Source organism: Falco naumanni, chromosome 9 (genome assembly GCF_017639655.2).
Source record: "Falco naumanni isolate bFalNau1 chromosome 9, bFalNau1.pat, whole genome shotgun sequence".
NCBI classification, from domain to species: Eukaryota; Metazoa; Chordata; class Aves; order Falconiformes; family Falconidae; genus Falco; species Falco naumanni.
Genome location: NC_054062.1, coordinates 42,637,356 through 42,655,696, shown reverse-complemented (window position 1 = coordinate 42,655,696; position 18,341 = coordinate 42,637,356). Strand labels below are relative to the sequence as shown.

At 42.8% G+C, this 18,341-nt stretch overlaps 1 protein-coding gene and 1 long non-coding RNA gene across 2 annotated transcripts; one reads left to right on the top strand and one right to left on the bottom strand.

The window, feature by feature from the left end:
- The first annotated feature begins 527 nt into the window (after positions 1–527).
- LOC121093896 lies at positions 528–11,916 on the top strand. The gene is made up of 3 exons (XR_005829687.1): positions 528–651; positions 2,671–2,815; positions 9,784–11,916. It is a non-coding gene; the product is annotated as an uncharacterized LOC121093896 (long non-coding RNA).
- A 1,100-nt stretch (positions 11,917–13,016) lies between these two features.
- LOC121093895 lies at positions 13,017–17,806 on the bottom strand. The gene is made up of 6 exons (XM_040606836.1): positions 17,620–17,806; positions 17,218–17,297; positions 15,582–15,696; positions 14,815–14,921; positions 14,485–14,599; positions 13,017–13,642 (listed from the first exon to the last, which is right to left on the bottom strand). The coding sequence occupies exons 1-6, from the start codon at positions 17,684–17,686 to the stop codon at positions 13,455–13,457; spliced, it is 672 nt and encodes a 223-aa protein (XP_040462770.1). The 5' UTR covers positions 17,687–17,806; the 3' UTR covers positions 13,017–13,454.
- Positions 17,807–18,341: the final 535 nt, after the last annotated feature.

The following is an 18,341-nucleotide window of genomic DNA, read 5'->3' as shown; positions in this document are numbered from 1 at the left end:
TCAAACTAAGACAGCTTTTTGCTCAAACAATTCGGCACCTGCAGGTGGTCTGCCTCCACAGGTTACTTAATTATTCACTCCAGCAAGATTCAAATCCTCCATCACAACAATCCATGCTAAATAGGACCACATTTCCCTCTTCCAGGAATTGTAAAGTTATCCCAACATATGCAAAGAGAAAACTTTCCTGAACAAAGTCCTCAGTTTATCCAGTGCATCTGTTCAGCACTTGAGATCTACAAGCTGTTAACTAATGCCTTATTTTCGGGCAACACAGCCAAAATATAAACTAGTGAATCCTGTGTCATGCAAGGTCTAGGCAGACTGTTCAGTTGCTATGCTAACCCAGCTGAAACAGGTACGCGGAGGGGAAATGCGGGCTCAGGAGTCCATAGGCACTGCTTCACTTTCAAACTCAATTCTTACTCTTACTCACAACAGTTTTACAGCTCACCCACCCACAGCCTTCAGCCTTGCGTGACTCTTGTTGTGAAACTAACTCTGCCACAAGCATGAGGAAACCGGAACACAGGCATCACCTCATACAGTAGTTTTCCACTCATCGTATTCCAATAAAGTTTGGGAAGTTTACAGTGATTAACATCAACCTGAGAATGAAGATGGACCCCTCCCCAGACACTTAAAGCCATGGTAAGTTTTTGTTATTTTATCCTGCTTATCTCCGGGGGGTTTAGAGTTACCTCAAAGTTAGAGCTGATTGCAGGTGTGTGAAAGAAAGTGGCTTCCTGCAGTGTCAGTCTGAATGTGACACAGCAGAAACGTCCCCCCACCACCTCACATTGGGCATTTTCCTCTGTGGCCTCCCAGGGAAGAGGGAAAGGACTCAGTGAGCTACTTCACAGCCACAGATGTCAGCCCCCTTCAGACACTAAGACACTAGCTACTTGCGGTACTAGATAAGGACCAAAAATGCCAAACAAAGCAAATCTTTCTCACCCTGCCTAAGGCTGCTCCCTTAGCAACCCTGCTGTCAGCAGGCAGGTCTGGAACCAGCAGTACCAGCCTGAGAAGTAAATCAGTTCAGCATTTAGGCACCTCATTTATTTCCTAAGTCTGAGTGAGACAGCACAGCATCCTCTGATTTGTAGAAAGACAGGATTCCCCAAGGCTGGCAACCGCTCACTTCAAAGTTATTTTCTGAAACATTTATGAACTTGTTTTAAAAGCCTAATCCACCCTATCCTGACCTTAAATACTAGTTGTGCCTTATAAGACTGACACTGTTTGCCATGTATTTGTGAGTACTTGTGCACGTACTGGACCACCCAGCTTGCTGACAGCCAAGCTGCCTGATGATGTTCACTTTGCAGCCAATGGAGAGCACCACTTCCAAAGGTGAGAGTAATGACACCACCACCAGAATTACGCAAGACTAAAATCTTACTAAGTTTAAACAAGATAAGTAGACTTCTTGGAAAGAAACTGTAAAAGGAACTTGGTTTTGGCAAGATCAATGAAATATTAGTGTCAAATATCAAGAGATAGAAGTCGCATGTCAGATATGGGGGGGAAAGTGTTACTGAACCTCCTTTATACAGCCGAAAAAAATCCTTTTTCCCCCAACAAATGTTCAGAAAATTGTTTGTAACACTATAAAGATATCCATCATGCGAAAAATTCTCAACAGTTACTTTCTGTAAAAATACCCTAATTCATATGTTCTGTAAGAACATAAGTTTTGTAAGTTTTTTTTAAAAAAAACCAAAAACTATTGCCAGTTAAGTGACTTGAAGGTCTAAAGGGACATCCTTGAAGTCTGAACTTTGGTTTCGGTCAGTGCAAACACACATCCCTTTGGATGTACCCATTTCAAGAGAGGTAGTTGCACAGACTTCACTGTTCCCACCGATGGATTTTTAACCCAGGCTGCATTTTGGCCTTGGCACCTTTCCTCGCCACCAAAGAAGTGCTAGGTGCAGTACTGTGTGCAGATGGGAGGGCCAGTTCTCAGGGACTGTAATGCAACCCCCCACCCCCCCTTCAGCAGCATGGAGCCGAGCCAGAGCTAGCTTAGCTAAGCCTCCAAAAAGGTTTCTATGTACTTTTTACTCCATAAAATAGGTACTACAGCAACCTGACCATAGCCACGATATTTAAATAAACCTCAGCTTGTACGTAGCAAGTGGGTTGTTGAACATACGTAGCTGGAAGAGAGTTGGGTGTATGAACCCCTTGGATCTGCAGTAACCTTAGGGACATCAGCCTTCACGCTCTGAAGGCTGCATGTACTACTCATTAAATAACTTAGATTCTGACTAGCTGTTACTATCAGATTATTCACTTTAAGTAAGATGATATACAAGGAAAGCCTAAGTGGTTTCCTGACAAAAGAAAGGGCCATCATTTTTCACAGGTGACTGTCTCCCAAGGCAGTGTGTACACATGTGAACAGCCAGCTATTGTTTTGCTGATCCTGAGCAAAGCGTAGTCAAGGCAGAATGGCTTCATCCCTTCCTTGGAGAGGATTGTGCCACTTTAAGAACACCAAGTGGGAGGTGATATCGGCACTGCTGTACAAACAAGTACCTGTGCATGCTGCCACACTCACCAGAGCCTCGCACAGCTGAGGGGATGCTGCCCTCACCCTCCCTGGTTTGTCTGGTAGGTTGAACACCTTCTTCTCTAACATGTGGTTTTGCTGCCTGACAGAAGAGGGTGGACACCCAGAGTGACTCGATTTTATCTACAAGACTCGCAAGACACCTTGAGGACGCTGAGAAGGCGAGAGTGGACTGAAAAGAGCTGAAAGATTACGGGACCCGCAAGCTTTAGGGAAAGCCAGAACTTATTTCAGGTTTGCATCTTTTTCGAGTTGGCTACATTCAACACAAATTCATCTGCAAAGAGAGCTGAATTATCTCTAACTTGGTTAAGAGGTTGACAGCAGGGAAGGGATGAAGAGGAAAAATAATTTATATGAGTAGCAACTCTGTATTTAAGTTCACTGATGTCAAAAATAGTTTGCTAAATGGTTATAGTTATGCCTGTAAATGCACTGTGTAAAGCAAGCTTTTATTTTCCTTTTAAAGTTTCAAGACCTTTGGCTTGTGTAAGTTTACTCAAAAGTGTTTAAAGCCTGAGTATTTCTGAACAGAAAATGTCTACCTGACTCATAGACGCATATAACCTCTCTCTGCGATACATTCAAGAGTCAGAAAATTAAGACCATATGCCAAGAACTCTAAAATAACACGTAAAGCCACCTTATTAGCTGAACTACAAAAATCAGAATTGACTTATTCATAAAAATAATAAAAAAAATAGTGATTTATGCATATTTTAAATAACATATGGGAAACTTCTGTTGTATTTTAACTTTCATTGTAGTTACCTGCTTACTTTGGAAGTGAGATGAAACACACAGCAACTAAAGGCATGATCAGCAAAATCCCAGCAGTGTGCTATACTACTTTTGCATTATTAAATATACTCCATCTTACCTTCCTTTAACATCTCACAAATTTTATACATCTGATTTCTACACCCAATGTCATATAGGTTTTAGACTTCTTTAAGCTAGATTTGCATCCCATAGTGACTTTACTTACGGAAAGTTAAATATACATGCGGTTTACTTAAATGTATATCAGACTAAACAACAGTTTGCTTTATAAAAGCTGAAATCCTTTTAAAAATTAATACTGAAATGTTTATAATTAGCATTTCACTCAGTTGTTACTTGTAGAGGAGATATTTATAACACAAGGAAATTCAGTGATATTTCTTTTAATATTTTATGATTTTGCGCAGTTTCATAACAGTCACTTGGATTGAAAGGTTTGGCCCTCTAGAGATTGAGGCAGCATTATTAGATCTTTCTGAGGTTTTACACAATCGAAACACAGCCTTTTCTCTAAGGTGCTAAACTCACAAATCTGATGTCAGGTTTTTACAGGGTTTTATGTGACGCTTTTAACTTGCAGTACAGTTGTTTCTTGATCATCATCCTCAGTTCAAGTCAATTATTGTGCAAGAATTCCAGGTCTGGAAACTTTTCACATTCCTACCTCTGCTTATAACATACAGGCACAGAAGCAGCATAGGGATTTACATTTCTGCAGCTGCACACTAAGGACATTGCAGCACTGATGACCTCTTCAGAACACTAGTCTAGACACGTGTAATTATCTTTAAATATTAATAGAAAGTTGGCAGTTGTGTTAGAAAACATGTACACAGTAACACTTGTTTGCCCTGCTCAAAGGCAAAAGATTTAAATCACAGCGAGTGGAACGGGAAGCAGAACAAGCTCATTGCTGTCGCTGGTTTAGCCCTTTTGACTTGTTCTTCTGTCAAATAAGTACGTGCCTGAGAGAAGGCGTTCACACCTCTGAGAAATGGAAAGCATTCTGCAGCTCCCCTCCTGCTAAAGCAACTGAGGTTGATCTTTGTATCTAACTGGGCAGTTCTCACAGCTAGATAACAAATCCCCCACACACACTGAGAGCTATGAGCACTGCCTCTGTAAGATACCAGAAATTCAATATCACATATCTGGGTTAATCTGATATCATTGATTAGCATAAGTTAGTGGCATTGCTGACCTGCTAAAGTATGAAAAATTATTGCGTAAAGAAATAACTAATACTCAGTCTTTAACATTTCAGATATGTTTTTGTTTAGTACTATTGATTGTGGGGTTTTCATCCAATCTGACTTTATTAATCTCCACCAAATAGCAACTGAGCACTGTCACTCGATTACACAAAGGTAAGACTGTGGCCAAGAGATTCCCAAAAGTGCTAATACAACTTCGTTATATTCTTTTGTACTGTCTGCTCTAGCATCAGCCTGTTTCGATAATAATGAGACTCCAAGCTTATGCCGAGTAGGACCCTGCCTTTGGGCATGGAGAAGGAAAAGGGAAGGGTTATTTCTCACTTACTTGATTACCAAACAGTACAATGAATGGCTGAGAGATCTTGCAGGAAAATTGTCCTGGCTGACTGGCCTTTCTTAAAGCCACAGTCATTTTCTTTGGTGTAGGGATAATTTTTCTTTCCTCCTCCCCACTCCACCCCCCACTCAACATGGAATGTGGGAGAGGCTAAACGAGTTGTGATTCCTTGACAAGATCATGATAAACACCAGTGCTCTGCTACCCACTCCAGGGACAGCAGCAAAACCAAACCTCCCAGTAAGTGTTTCCAGCCAGGTCTTTGCAAACGATACTGCTGAGATCCATATGCCTACATTTATCAGTGTTTTCTTGCTTACAAGAACATCTGGGGTAGAACCTAATGCTGTTGCCAAGAGTTCCAAGTAACACTAGAAAGAAAAATCTTAGAGCAGGCCACCCAGCACAAAATTGAACACCAAATTCACCTGTTTGGGTATTAGTCAAGGGTCTAATTTCCTTGATGTGCTTCCATAAATACTCAGACACACAAGCCTACAAGCAAGTACCAGCCTGAGGCGTGTTTATGCTTGCTTTACAAATATTTAGCAGCAAGGTTTTTACTCAGTAAGAGCACCAAGTCATTCACTGGTAGGGAATTTGTTCTGTTGCAGGGACCGAGGTCTAAACCTAAATCTGCCTAAAGTCATTCACCTCCAGAAACCATCTGAGAGTCACAGGACTTACACAGAATCAGTTCTTTCCAAAAGCACATAAATATTGGTGTAAACCTGAAATGCTGTGTTGAGGGAGATGAAGGAATTGCAGCTTTTCTGCAGACGAGGAACAGCAAACAGTCTTTGCCCGCATTTCTTGTGGGCTTCCAGCTGAGTGAGTCTTTTGCTCTCAGATGCTTTTGATTGACGTTAAGTGCTGTAGTTACTAATCAGGATATCCTGACAGAAACAAGAGGAAAATCTATTTCGATTCACTGACATGAAACAGACCTTGCAAACTTTGATCCTTTCTGCCTTTTGGCAGTGGTACTTACAAATTTCCTAGCCTCTCAAAGTATTTTTTAAAACATTTCTGTTCCCAGAGGTTAGCCAGCAGTACTAAATTTGTGACCTCTCCCAGTAGAGAGAAAATAATTATTACATGACAGTCAGTTATCCTGAGGTTTGGAGGACAACAAATTGTATAAAGAGGTGCCAGTTCAGATACCAGATCATCTTTTTGCCCCATGGAAGACATCTTCAGAAGAACCACAACTGAGAGCAAGTAACAGCCTGGGAGGCCACTGCCTTCCACAAGCATCTTGCTCAGGGACCTTCTCATCTTACAGTGACCCCTGTAAGCTTTGGAAGGCTGTCTTAAAGCTTTACACTACTTCTGTAGACTGCAAATAAGCCTTTTTGCATAAGAGTATTGCTGCCTTCAGCATTCAGCCTCATCATATATTGAGGAAGTATAGCTCCACCATCTAGTTCCAATAAGGTGATTAAAACATCTGGGTTTTCATAAGGTTTCCCTACCGTTAGTTCTCTAAAATCAAAAGACATTCATGAGTAACTTGGAGGGAAAAAATGCAAAGCTAGCAGAGAAAAATAACTGCCTTTTTAGCACAGGTTTATTACAGCTAGAACCAAAGATTACATTCCACACAGCACTACCTGCAGCAGGCAGGACAAGCACTCTTAAGTATTTTCAGCTGGTGGGGAATGATTGGGGCAGATTCCTTGGAGGACAGAAGCCACAAAGCAGCTGTCTCAGCTGCACCCTGCCCACCTGCTCCACTGCAAAAGAGCAGCCCATGCCAAAGAGTAAAGCACCCTGTCTGCCTATACATGGTTTTGCTTTCTCCTAATAATCAAAAGTTAAGACTTCAAATCAAATGGTGAAAAAATATTTTCTGGCTTTTCTGTATTGCAGCAGACTGCAAGCTGGCAAACAAGTACATCAGCTAAATACACTATAGTGCAAGTCTTTTGTTTCCTGCTTATATAGTCCTCTGCAACAGTTGCGTGCCGTGATCTTAAAGATATTGCAATTCATAAATGGATCTTTGCTAAGATAAGGGGAGCAGCGAAGCAATTGACAAGCTAAGACATACATTTTTACAAGGTCTACTTTGGATCGCGTTAAGCATACGTGGTTAACTAAGCATACCAGCTTCATTTCCAGAATTATGTAACAAGGCTATATATATATATATATAATTTTGTTTTCTGTGGAGGGTGTAAGGATAGAATTGTGATTTTCCTAAGGGAAACATTCTGTCCACCATGCTAAGATGACTCCTTCCTTAGTGTCCTAAAAGGTCTTCCATCAACTATAGCTCAAAGAAAACCCCTTTAAATTCACGTAGCCCTAGGGCAAATCTTAAATTAAACACTGGAAATAGAAGGTACGCCCAGAAATCACACTTAATAGGCCTCTTTTTTCCCCCTCCCCAAATACCTTTATTATTGTATACTTCTCTAAGTTTATTGCATTCCATTTGTGCCTTCAGCTCCAGTCCTTGCAGAGGCCTTTACTTTTCTACCCAGTTGCTAAAGTTAGGGGATAGGTCTAGAGCATCCTTCACTGCAGGCTATTTTGTGGTTTAGAGACCAGGTTTGACGTGCTCACACATTCACTCATGAGGATTTTAGTTGAGACAGAACTTGCAAAGCCCCAGTGACAGCGTCTATTTATTCTGAAAGAAGCACTGCTGCTTTTGTATTTCTACAGCTATGTTCTGGTTGACCACTATTTTGATTTATTCACATGCTCCCACCATCAAATTTTAGAGGTTTAGAAAGTTGGTAGGGCTGCTGGCTCTTTGGAAAGATTATTTAACCACACACAGCCAGTGTGCATCAAACAGTGAAGATAAGAAACACCTTGTTAACGAAGCCACCCCAGATCTCTTACAGCTGTGCTTAATGAAGCTCAGGCAAGCGACATTCAGAAGGGGCATTAGGTCATGGGCTCCATCCAGCCTCCATCCCTGCTGCTTGCACAGCACCACACTTCAGCACGCTCACTTGTCAGTGCACCTGTATCTATTTGGGATGGATTCCACTGCCATGAATGTACTTTATTTATGATGTATCTTACTGAAAATTATGTAATATAGTAGTACTGATGCATGACGCGACCCTCTTATCATACAGGCATACTTATGAAGGTTTGCTGATGTATTCGGTCCCCAAAAGACCAAAACAAGCTGCACATGCACCCCGGGGCTGTGCAGCACTTGTTCACTTACAAGCTAGGAGCCCAAAGCCTTAAGACATGAGAAGGAGTTTGCAAGACTCGTCATTAATCTAAAACTTGACACAGCCAGGCAAGAGCTGAGGTTCACGGAAAGGTCTTGGTACTGCTGTGAGGTAGGTACCGACCCTGGCTGGGTAGGCACAACTGAGTCTGGAGAGAGCATGCTTCCCACTGTCAAAGCCTGTGTGTCTCTCTCAAAAAAGCCTGAGCTGATACCTCAGGAACAAGAGGAGAAGGTAAATGAGAGGTTGGCACCAGAAAGCTACAGTCTGCCCCAGCAGCACAGCCCAGTCCATTTAGCAGCCCAGAGAAGCTCCACCTAGAGCCTAGCTAACAGCCAGCCAGCCTTCACTAAGGCACAGCACTGCCTGAACCCTCCAGGATTTGTTGCCAGGCACCTGCTGCTTCCCCTCACAGGCCACAGCACAAAACTGAGCTGAGAGAAATTTTAACACCATTAAGCCAGGTACAAAATTGCTGGCAACTCATTAGCTTCGCATGCATACTTAAACTCTTCTACTCCCTCTAAGTAAGCATATTCTATCAATCCTGTTTCAGTCTTCTCCTTCACACAAGGTCAGGATTTAGCACCAGAAACCTAGTTTACCACCCACTCTGAAAAAAAATAGACAAACCTGAGATCTCCAGTGTCTTTGAAGCCAAACTCCCAGACTAAAAGTAGTACTGAAGCCTCTCAGGAAACCTCCTTGCTGTCAGGGTGCAGAGACAAGACATCAGGAAGAACACAAAAGCCCTGGTCACCACTTTTTTTCACTTTCCTCACAGCTTCGGCTCCGTGATGGCTTTCAGGTGTGTGGGTCCTGTGCTGAAGGAATTGCATCAAGCCCTCCATTAACCAGACACACCTGTTAACAATTCTGGCTCCTCGTCTCAAAACCAACATAACTTAACTCCTTCCTAGCTGGCCTACTCTTTCTTTTTCTATTTTGCAAAATTATAGACTTGAGACTTACTAGCTCTGCCTCTTCTCTGCACGTACATCCTGCTGCTTGGCTGCTAAACCACCCTGCATCTTAAGCTCATACTTGTTTGATTAAACCATTTCAAATAGAAATCAATTTTCAGCAGTTTCATTAAAATATATATGCATTAATTTTCAAAGCACAAAATTCTTTACTGAGTGTCCATTGAAGCTTTCTGGCAAGCAAAAGGTTTTTAAAGCCTACTTTATATGAAGAAAAAAACCCACACACTCCGATAGCAGTTAACTTACAGTTCTCCCTCTTCTCCAGCATATCCTTTTATTCTCAGCTTTAGCTTTGATGCATGTCAGTGTAATAATCATTTTGTGTCATGATGCTCTAAGTGGGAGGGGAGGGCCTCAAAAATCAAAGTTTTGAAGACAAGGTGACAAAGGCTCGCCCAGGAGTCGGGCACGGCATTCCAGGGTGGACATAGTGTCTTACACCAGCATCAGCAGCAGAGCCAAAAGGGAAAGGCAGGCTGGCGCTCCAGGGAGGCTCTCGAGGGGAAAGAGAGAGAGCAGGAGCTCTGCTAGGGCCTGCAGCCAGGGAAAATGGGGTTCTTCTTCAGGATGAGAAAATAATAGGCCAAGGAGGCTGACAGCCCTGTGTTGGCTAAAACAAATCTATACAGGTGCAACAGTTGCAAAAAAGTAATGCAGTATATTTTTTGCTTTACAGCTTCAGCCTCTTGGCATGAAGGAAACCATGTTGGAGACGAACCTGGCCCTATGGGAAATAATGCTGGTCATTTTTGCTGCCGTGCTGATAATGAGTTTCCTCATGTTTCTGCCCCCCGCTGCAGTGGTGATCTGGAGAATGAAGCATGTGCCACAGATCTCGCTGCATGGCTCTGTGTGAGGCAGCCCTGGCACGAGCCGTGACACCAACAATCCCTTGAAAGGATGGTTCAGAATGATGACAGCTCTCAGGGTCACTCTTACTGCCTAGGATCCATCCAAAAGCAATAGGTTTTCCAGCCTATTGCTGCTAAGTTCCTGTGAAAAGAGAACATGTATAGTTTTGTCCTCTACCACAGTTCTCAGCACTTTGCCTTCCATTCTTCGGCTATGTTGTAATTACTGTTGTTGGCTTAGTTCCTAGACCGACTTCTTCTCTTGCATTATAATGGACTGAAAATAAGACTGGAAAAGAAGCAAGCGTGATACAGCATTGTATTCCCTTAATTTCAGGAAGGCCTCCCTTTCTACTAGTTACACTGTAAATATTATCAAAGCCTTGAGCTGATGTGACTGTCAGTTATGCAGGTGGACATACCAAAAGCTCGGAATGTACTCCAGGAAGGTAGTGGTTTGGTCTGGTTTTACTGTGAAACCTAAAAAAACCCCAAAACCCGAACCTATGACAAATGGGGTAATAAATAAGCATCTTGCGCTTCTCTCACCTGATCTGAAAATTCGCTAGCCTAAAATGTTTTTCATGTCTTTCCTTATGCATGAATTTCCTGTCTCTGCAAATCCCGAGTGCCAGAACACAAAGCCCTCAGCATCCCAGGGTTAGAGCAGGAGCGTGAGGGATGGCCCGATGCTCAGACATGCCTGGCCAGACACTGGCTCGAAGTTAATGCAAACATAGAGCAACTATTTGCCTGAACTACATTATGCAAATTTACTCTGGGAAATAATGTGATTAAGATTACTTTAGTTTTTAACTGTTGTATAGGTTTATTGGTGCAGCTTCCCTTTCTCATATATAAATAATAGCTTGGACGGCGGGAATAGAACAAAACTGTTTCTCTGCAAGTTTATGAAAAAAAAAAGCGCCCGAACAACCCAATCTCCAGCCTAATGTCATATTCATGCCAGATCAAATTAAAGCTTTCCAGTCTAATTCTTCCACACTGTGGGACGCTCATTAGAAGGATTTCTGAGGCACAGAAGTAACAGTTTCTGTCAGTTTACAAGAGCAATGGGTTTGATTTCCTCATGAAATCCAATGCTGGGCTGCTTTGCTTTTGTTGGTTGGTTTGGAAAGCCACTAGAATTGCTTAATATAACTCAGAGGAAAATGGTTTTTAGCACCAGTAGGAAAATGATACTGGGAAGTGCTCAGTGCTTCAGCTATTTTATTTGAGCATCAGCAGATAATGAATTGGCTGGAAATGACTCAAAGACATTATAATTTCATTTGATAGAGATTATTTGTTTGCCAGAAATAAACAAACCCACCAGTGATTGAAAAACGTTGCTTTTCTTTAAGACTACAGCACTTTTGTCTCCAACACAATGACTTAAGCTACTGCCTCATCATTTATAAGCAGCCAACTCATCCCTTTGTTGGTGTAATTGCCTGCTACACTCATAGTCATATGACTGTCTGGTCCCAGGCCCAAAAGCAACCGATGGTTTTTTTGCTAATGATGACTACATTCTGAGCCTGAAAGATAGTGGGTAATTTTATATATCTGAATCATTTCACTGACTGACGAGGTAAAGGTCAATTATACACCATGTACCGCATAACTGTGCTGTGTCTGAGAGATTCACAGGAATAGGGAAAAGGTAAAGAAGAGAGAGGAAACACAAACAGATGAGCTGGCTGCCTTCAGATCTACGGCGTCAGTGTTTGCTCAACAGAAGAAAATTAAAACAAAACCTCAAGTACGGATTCCACTGAAAAACAAGCAAGCAGTAACTAAGTTTCTTGTTTAGATTTCATAATAATTCACATGCTTGTCTGTTCTGTAGCTACAGCTCCACACAAATAAACAGGATCACCAGAGCTAAGTTGTCTTTGGTCTTCACTTGCACCGGGTGCCACGTGGACAACAACCCCTGTTTTCTGCTCTTCCCACTTCTTACTCCTTGCCTTTGGTTTTCCAGAGCACACAATGCACGTGGAGGGTGTGCAGGAGAAGTGTAAAAGAGGCAGAGCTCACAGAAGAATAGGGATTAGAGCAGGAACAAGAGTTTTTTTGTATTTCATGAGATGAATCAAATACAAAAAATCACGGCTATTTGTTCTTATTTAGAAGTGTTGCAAACGCAGATAACCAGCTAAATTTTTGCTAACTTTGGCAACAGCTAAACCTGCCCCAGCTTAAACCAAGTTTAGAAAGATAATGAAGAGAAAAAGTGGAGAGGATGAGTAGCCAGAAGCTGTGGAAATATTGGACCAGCAGCTGCCCCAGCCCTACTCTGCTGAGACCAGAGCATCTCAGCAGGTCAGCCCAAAGCCCTAGAGCTCTACCCTAAGTATTGTCCATCCCAACTCTAGCACCAAGCAGGCCTTGTTTGCTTTTGTATTTTCCCTCCAAAGCTAAGCCATCGATTGTGGTACCCACAACGTGTGCCTAAGGGAGGCCCCGCAGGTGTGTGCCACATGTGCCCAGGGAGTGCAAGGAAGTGTGATTGCAGAAGGGCACGTGCAGCCCTGGACCCCACATGGCAGGCACAGCTCTTGTTAGAGAAAACCAGGGGTCAATCGGATTTTCTTTCCAGAACCACCACGGTTTGACCCCACAGGGTTTGAGCAGAGGAGACTGAAGCTGATCCCTGGCACATGAACTAGAGAGCTTCTCATGCAGGTCCCTCAGCACCCACCTCCTTCATCTTTATAGCAGAGAAGATAGGATGCAAATACATGTGAATTTAGGCCAGTCTCAGTTCTCACATTTTGTACTGGACAGAGATGTTACATTTTTCCTGCCATTTTGCCTGGTTACAGCAAGCATACAGGGCACTTTTTGACACCTAGAAGTGGATTGAAGTATACCTATAGTCTGTGTCTTTCTGTGGGTTGTCCTCAAGGTGGTAAATAAGGGAGAAACCTTTCAGCTGTCGCACCAACGAACTGCAGTGCTCCAGGTTTGTAGCTCATGCGGAACACAGCCTGATGTAACCCCCAATCAAGCAGGCACATGAGTACAGAATGATACCCCTGCAGCCAGTAACTGTTGTGACTTGCATTGCTTTAATGGTCATCAGAGCAACAATAGTGATTAACTGGCAACTGTAAAAGCAACTAAAAGTATGGCCCTTTCTCAGTAAAGATGAAGCCTGACAGAAGATGATTTTTGATAATTATTGTGTTTAATGACCACATCCATTAACCATCTCTAATTCTTATTAAATTCCAGCTAGACAAATTTAAGCCATAGAAGTGATCTTTCTTTGAAACATCTCTGCCAAGAGCTACGTGATCACGTTTAGCCTATATATCTGTATCCAAGAGCTGAGGTCAAATTGTGACGATGATCTCTAGTCCTTTAACCAAATAAAAGCTGTATGTTTACATGCCTTAGCCATGATTTCACTGCTCTGCTTCTCTTGTTGAAATACCCATGCCAAATTGCAAATGGCCCGCTGGTCCGTGGCACCAGCTTTTCGCTGCTAGTAACCACAGCTGATACAATCAGCCTCCTTGTCACGGTCGGAGCTGTTGATGCCTTGCTCACTGAGCTCTTTGAGGAAGATGTTTAGCTGTTCTCTCTCAGTTTCAGCGAAGGCTAGCGTGTGCAGACAGGTGCTGTTGGCGGGGAAATAGGCAGATTTAGCTCCACTGATGGCCACCTCAGAGGCTGGAAAGATCAAAGATGAAAACAAAACAAAACCGAAAAAAGAGCAGCTGAATGATTTAGCTTAGATTCATCCTAATTGTTAAACAAGTGCTAGCATTCCCATTTTCTGGACTAAAGGCTTCAACTTGGGATGAAAGTGCCTAGATGATTGCTTTTGGTAAGCCTTGCAAAACAACTGCTCTAGCACCAACACACTGTCAACAGTAAAATATTTTGCATTAGCCGTTGAAGAGGTAGGTTGGCCCTTTTGTGTATCTATCTGCACATTTATTTTTAAATTAAGGCAGTAACAACGGAGTCAGACAGCGTGCTTCAGGTCACAGATTGCTCACGGGACGCAATGGGAGCAGCATGAAAACCCCTGGGCTGCCACATGAAATAGGCAGCATTGCTGGCTGGGGGCCAGCTGCTGGGTTTTATTGTGTGTACATACAGTGCATAGTGCAGGTGTTAGCCAATTTTGCTGAGGTTCTTCAAGTACGGTTGCAAGCTAAACATCAGTTTTATGTTATACTGCTGTCTGTCAGGGTCACACAGCCCTTGTGCAACATAGTATTTGTGTTAAGACAATACCTATTTACCGTTTTTTAAAAAAAGTGCATCTTCCCACAAGCATTGCATATGTGTTATGTTTGCTACCCCCAGCTGAAAGAGCAGTGCTCAGGCCTTCATGATAATTTTAAAGCTAATGTGATTTCTTGTTCAAAAATTTACCAGCCCAGCACTAGCTCTTACAATGTTACACGTGCCAAGAAAAGAGAAACTTCTCTTGCCTACTTTTTTTAAACAAAACAGATGGAGCCTCCTGTTCCTGTGACCAGATATGCCTGAGAATTACTCACGGATACAAACAGCCAGTGTCTTGTCCCCAGCAAACTGTGTTGTCCAGGAAAACCCAGTGGTGTTGCCACATACTTCATACAGTTTACTTCTTCTAAGGAATTGAAAGTCATAACCCTTGGGAAACAAAGATGGGGAAAAAACAAACAGTGTCTTAGTCTACATCATGGCAACTATAAGTTGAAGAAACATCAGTGAAGGTCTACACAGATTCTACAACTTCTCCCTGCCCCAAGGGAGAAAAAAAAAAGGTATAACAAGGAAAATCATGCATTACACAATAAATACCTGCAAATGGGTGAATAGATACAGCAGTAAACCATGAATGTTACCTGGTTGCACATGGGTTTGCAGTACTGTGTGTTGTCAATGGTGACACACACCAGCCCACCGTTTCTAGGGGCTAGTGGGAGTGGGCAGAGAGGTAGCTGCTTGCAAACTGTTGGGTGGATTAGAAAGAAAAGATGAGAGTGAGAAAACAATATGTCAGAGTGCAAGTGATGATGAAAGTCTCCCCCCTTCCCAAGCAAGCCATAGGCATAGTCATTGACCCGAGTATGGGTGATATCTGCCCCCAGTACCTGACTCTGTCAAAGTAAATATTTTTTTTTCTTTTCTTCCAGCAATACCCAATTTTTCCATCACTTCTCCCTGTGACAGCAAGTCCTTGTCAGCCCCAGTTACACTTTAAAAGTGGCTCCAAGCAGCATTTGCATTCACAGCACTGACATTCAGCACTATTGTGGCCAAAACCATCCAAATATTTCACTCCCAGACACCAGAGCGGCTCTTGCTGCAGGGCAGCGCATGCCCTGCTGCCCCTGCGGCTCTGCACTGCTCTTGGTGGCAGGGGTGGTGACACCCCATGCCTGGGTGCTGCCGTGCACCCCAGGTGCCTGCCAGCACAGTGGCTGAGCACCCTTGTTTTCTGGCTTCTTGCTGAGATGTCTTTTAGCTTATTCTCCCCACCCCCCATCCTCAAGAAATGCAGACACTTAGCTCACTCTGACTGTAGGTTAAAAACGTTCTTAGTGCTTCTCCACCTCCCCTTTGTTCAACACCCAGCAAAGAGGAGCATCAGCTTGGGGGAGGGCCTCACATTTCTGTTGGACAGGGCGCACGAGATCAAGTATTTCTTGCAGGGTCCAGACAAGGTAATTGACTGAAGCTTTTTCACCTTTGGCAATCATTTCATTAAAGCATTTTGAGTATTTCTATGGAGTTAGAGGAGAAAAAGGCTAAGATGAAGATGAAAGGCCTCCGAATTAGTTTATGAAAGTGTTCAAATATTTTTATTTTTTTTCTAAAATGCAGAATAAGACCCATCCTGAAAATTATATAGCTTTAAGTAACACTAATTTCCCTACAACGTTTTTGGAAGAAATCCGGTAACTTTTTTTGAAAAAAACTTGCTAGATAGGGTTTTTCCATTATATTGAGTTCAAGAGGGAGGACTGGTATGGGTTAGGGTTTCTTTTTGCAATATACAAAAAGATGCCCTTATAAACAACTGTATGTATCTTTTTTCTATACAAAGTACTGGTTTGTTATTCTTATCTTCTTAGTGCTGTCATCGCATAGACTTTCTCTGTGTGTATAAATATATACATTTGTAAACATGTGTAAACTAAAATGTTCCTGTGTGTTTATCTAAGCTCCATGCCCATATAAATAGCTTTCAGTCCATATGTGCATGCCTATGCACATATGTGGATAGTGCAGAGCTGTGGTAAACTCCACAACCAAACCACAAATGTGTGCCACCATTATAACTGACACCAGTTACCTTGAACTTACACAGATGCCAGACAAAGAGCAAGACCAATTTTCCGTAGCAGCTGCTGAAGCACCAGCCAGCAATGGCTAACTCTACTTCTCAGGCTGAAGCTTACAGAAACATTGTTGAAAGTGATGGGCATCAGCCATACAAAGACAATAATATAATTAATAACTCTAGAGGGAAAAAACCTCAAAGACCTGGGAGAACATCTCCTTGGCAAGTGCTGCCCTCAGCTTCCCTGCCCCCCCCCACCCCCCGCCAAAAAAAAAACCCAAACAAAACACAAAACAAAAAAAAAAAAAAAAAAAAAAAACCAAAAAAACCCCAAAACAACTGTGTGATGAGAACGATGCTCCAGGTAGAAGCTCAGTATGTAGTGGTATGTGAACCCAGCTCCAGCTATTTGTTCTGTGTTATTGTTTTACAGGCAGAAGTTTTAACCGTGTGTGAAACTTTTTATAGGCTCTGCCCTGGTGTTTCTTTACCATTTCTGCCATATTCAAGGGTCACTGTCTGATCAGTCCCTTGTGATATGCCTCTCCCATAGAAGACAGGCACTAACTCATAAAACATAGGCTTTCATTTGACTGTCTCTACTAGTATTTAAAATATTTAGCACTTCTTTATATTTGAAAGAGGGATTGAAAAAACCATTATGCATGGTAAAGCAAAAGACAACAATCTGGATCAAAGCAAAACTAGAAAATACACCTACAAGGACTTTTTTTTTTTTACTAGCAATAGCAGGACAAAAGACATGGCAGGTCAAAAGACACTAATAATTTTTTTTGTTTTTTCATGTTGCTCCCCTCCTCACCATGTGCTCTTGTTTTGAGCCAGGCATTGGTGGTGCTTGCCCAGCCAGCACATCTCATCTGCTGCACCGGCACCCGCAGCAGGGCCCTGCTTGTCCCACCACCAGATCCTGGGCTGGTCAATGCAACCAACCTCTTACCTCAAGGCTCTGATTCACATCGTCTACGGTTGCACTTTTGCATTCACTTGGACTGGCAAAAGCTCTGACATCAGTAAAATCTGAAAGACAAACAGAAGCTGGTACACAGCCAGGTAATAACCCCTCCTGCCACATGAACAAACCCCAGGTACCCCACAACTGCACTTGTTTATCAGAACTGTGCCACTATTCTGTAGTCTTAGTACTACCTTGTATACCTGAGGCGATCAGGGCTCAAATGTGAATTAACTGTGGAAATATTGATTTATTCTAAACAGTCGGCTATCTGGCTGCCTGTTTGTGGCCACCCAGGGCTCGGTTCCCAAGCGGGATGCTTCACTTCTCTAAGACATCCGCTATTTAACTAATTGTTAGCTATATTCAGGAATGGTAATATCTTACCTCCAAAAAGGACTGCTAAACTTGTAAAAAACAGTGTTTTCCCGAGCAGGCAGGAGCTGAACAGCATTTTTTCTGTGGGAGACCAGGGGCTAGTTACTTGTCACTTGTGGAGCCCAAGAGCTGAAGCACTGGAGTCAGGCACAAAGCTGCATGTGGGTCACCAGTTGTTTACCGTGTGGCTGGTGTGATAAGGCATTAGGGGGATGCAGCTATTGCCCAACTTGCTGGGAAGCTAGCGGAGAGTTTGCCAGCACGGTTTAGGGAGGGCAAGGGGAGGTCTCTCATCATGGTACTGAGGCGGTCTGGCTTTCCTGCTGCTGCCAGCCCCACAGAGAAATTTTCAGAATAACTGATTTACTGTAAACATATTTAGTGTATGCACACTCTGGCATGCTCTTGCTCTCTCCCCACCTCTCCCCCCTGCTCTATCTGTCTGTCTGTTTGTTTGCCTGTCTGTCTCTCTCTCTCACTCACACACATATAAAGACCTATATAGAAGACGTAAGTATGCCCTACCTACAGGGCTGAACTGTGTATCTCATGCTCCAGGAGAAAGCTCAGAACATCAAAAGATGGTTCAACTGCTTTCGACCAAGGGGATATGCTCTATACTCTGTAGCATCCAGAGCTTAGCTACTTGGTAGCGAGAGCCGTTACATTTCCAACTTCCAGCTTCTGGGTTATTAAATACAGATATATATTTTTAATTGAGCCATGAACCT

Excerpts from the sequence above, each read along its gene's own strand:
- LOC121093895 (XM_040606836.1), bottom strand. The coding sequence starts at position 17,686 with ATGCTGTTCAGCTCCTGCCTGCTCGGGAAAACACTGTTTTTTACAAGT. Across the intron at positions 14,922-15,581 it reads GCGCCCTGTCCAACAGAAAT|TTTGCAAGCAGCTACCTCTC; the intron begins GTGAGGCCCTCC and ends TCCACCCAACAG. Across the intron at positions 13,643-14,484 it reads GACACTGGCTGTTTGTATCC|CCTCTGAGGTGGCCATCAGT; the intron begins GTGAGTAATTCT and ends TGATCTTTCCAG.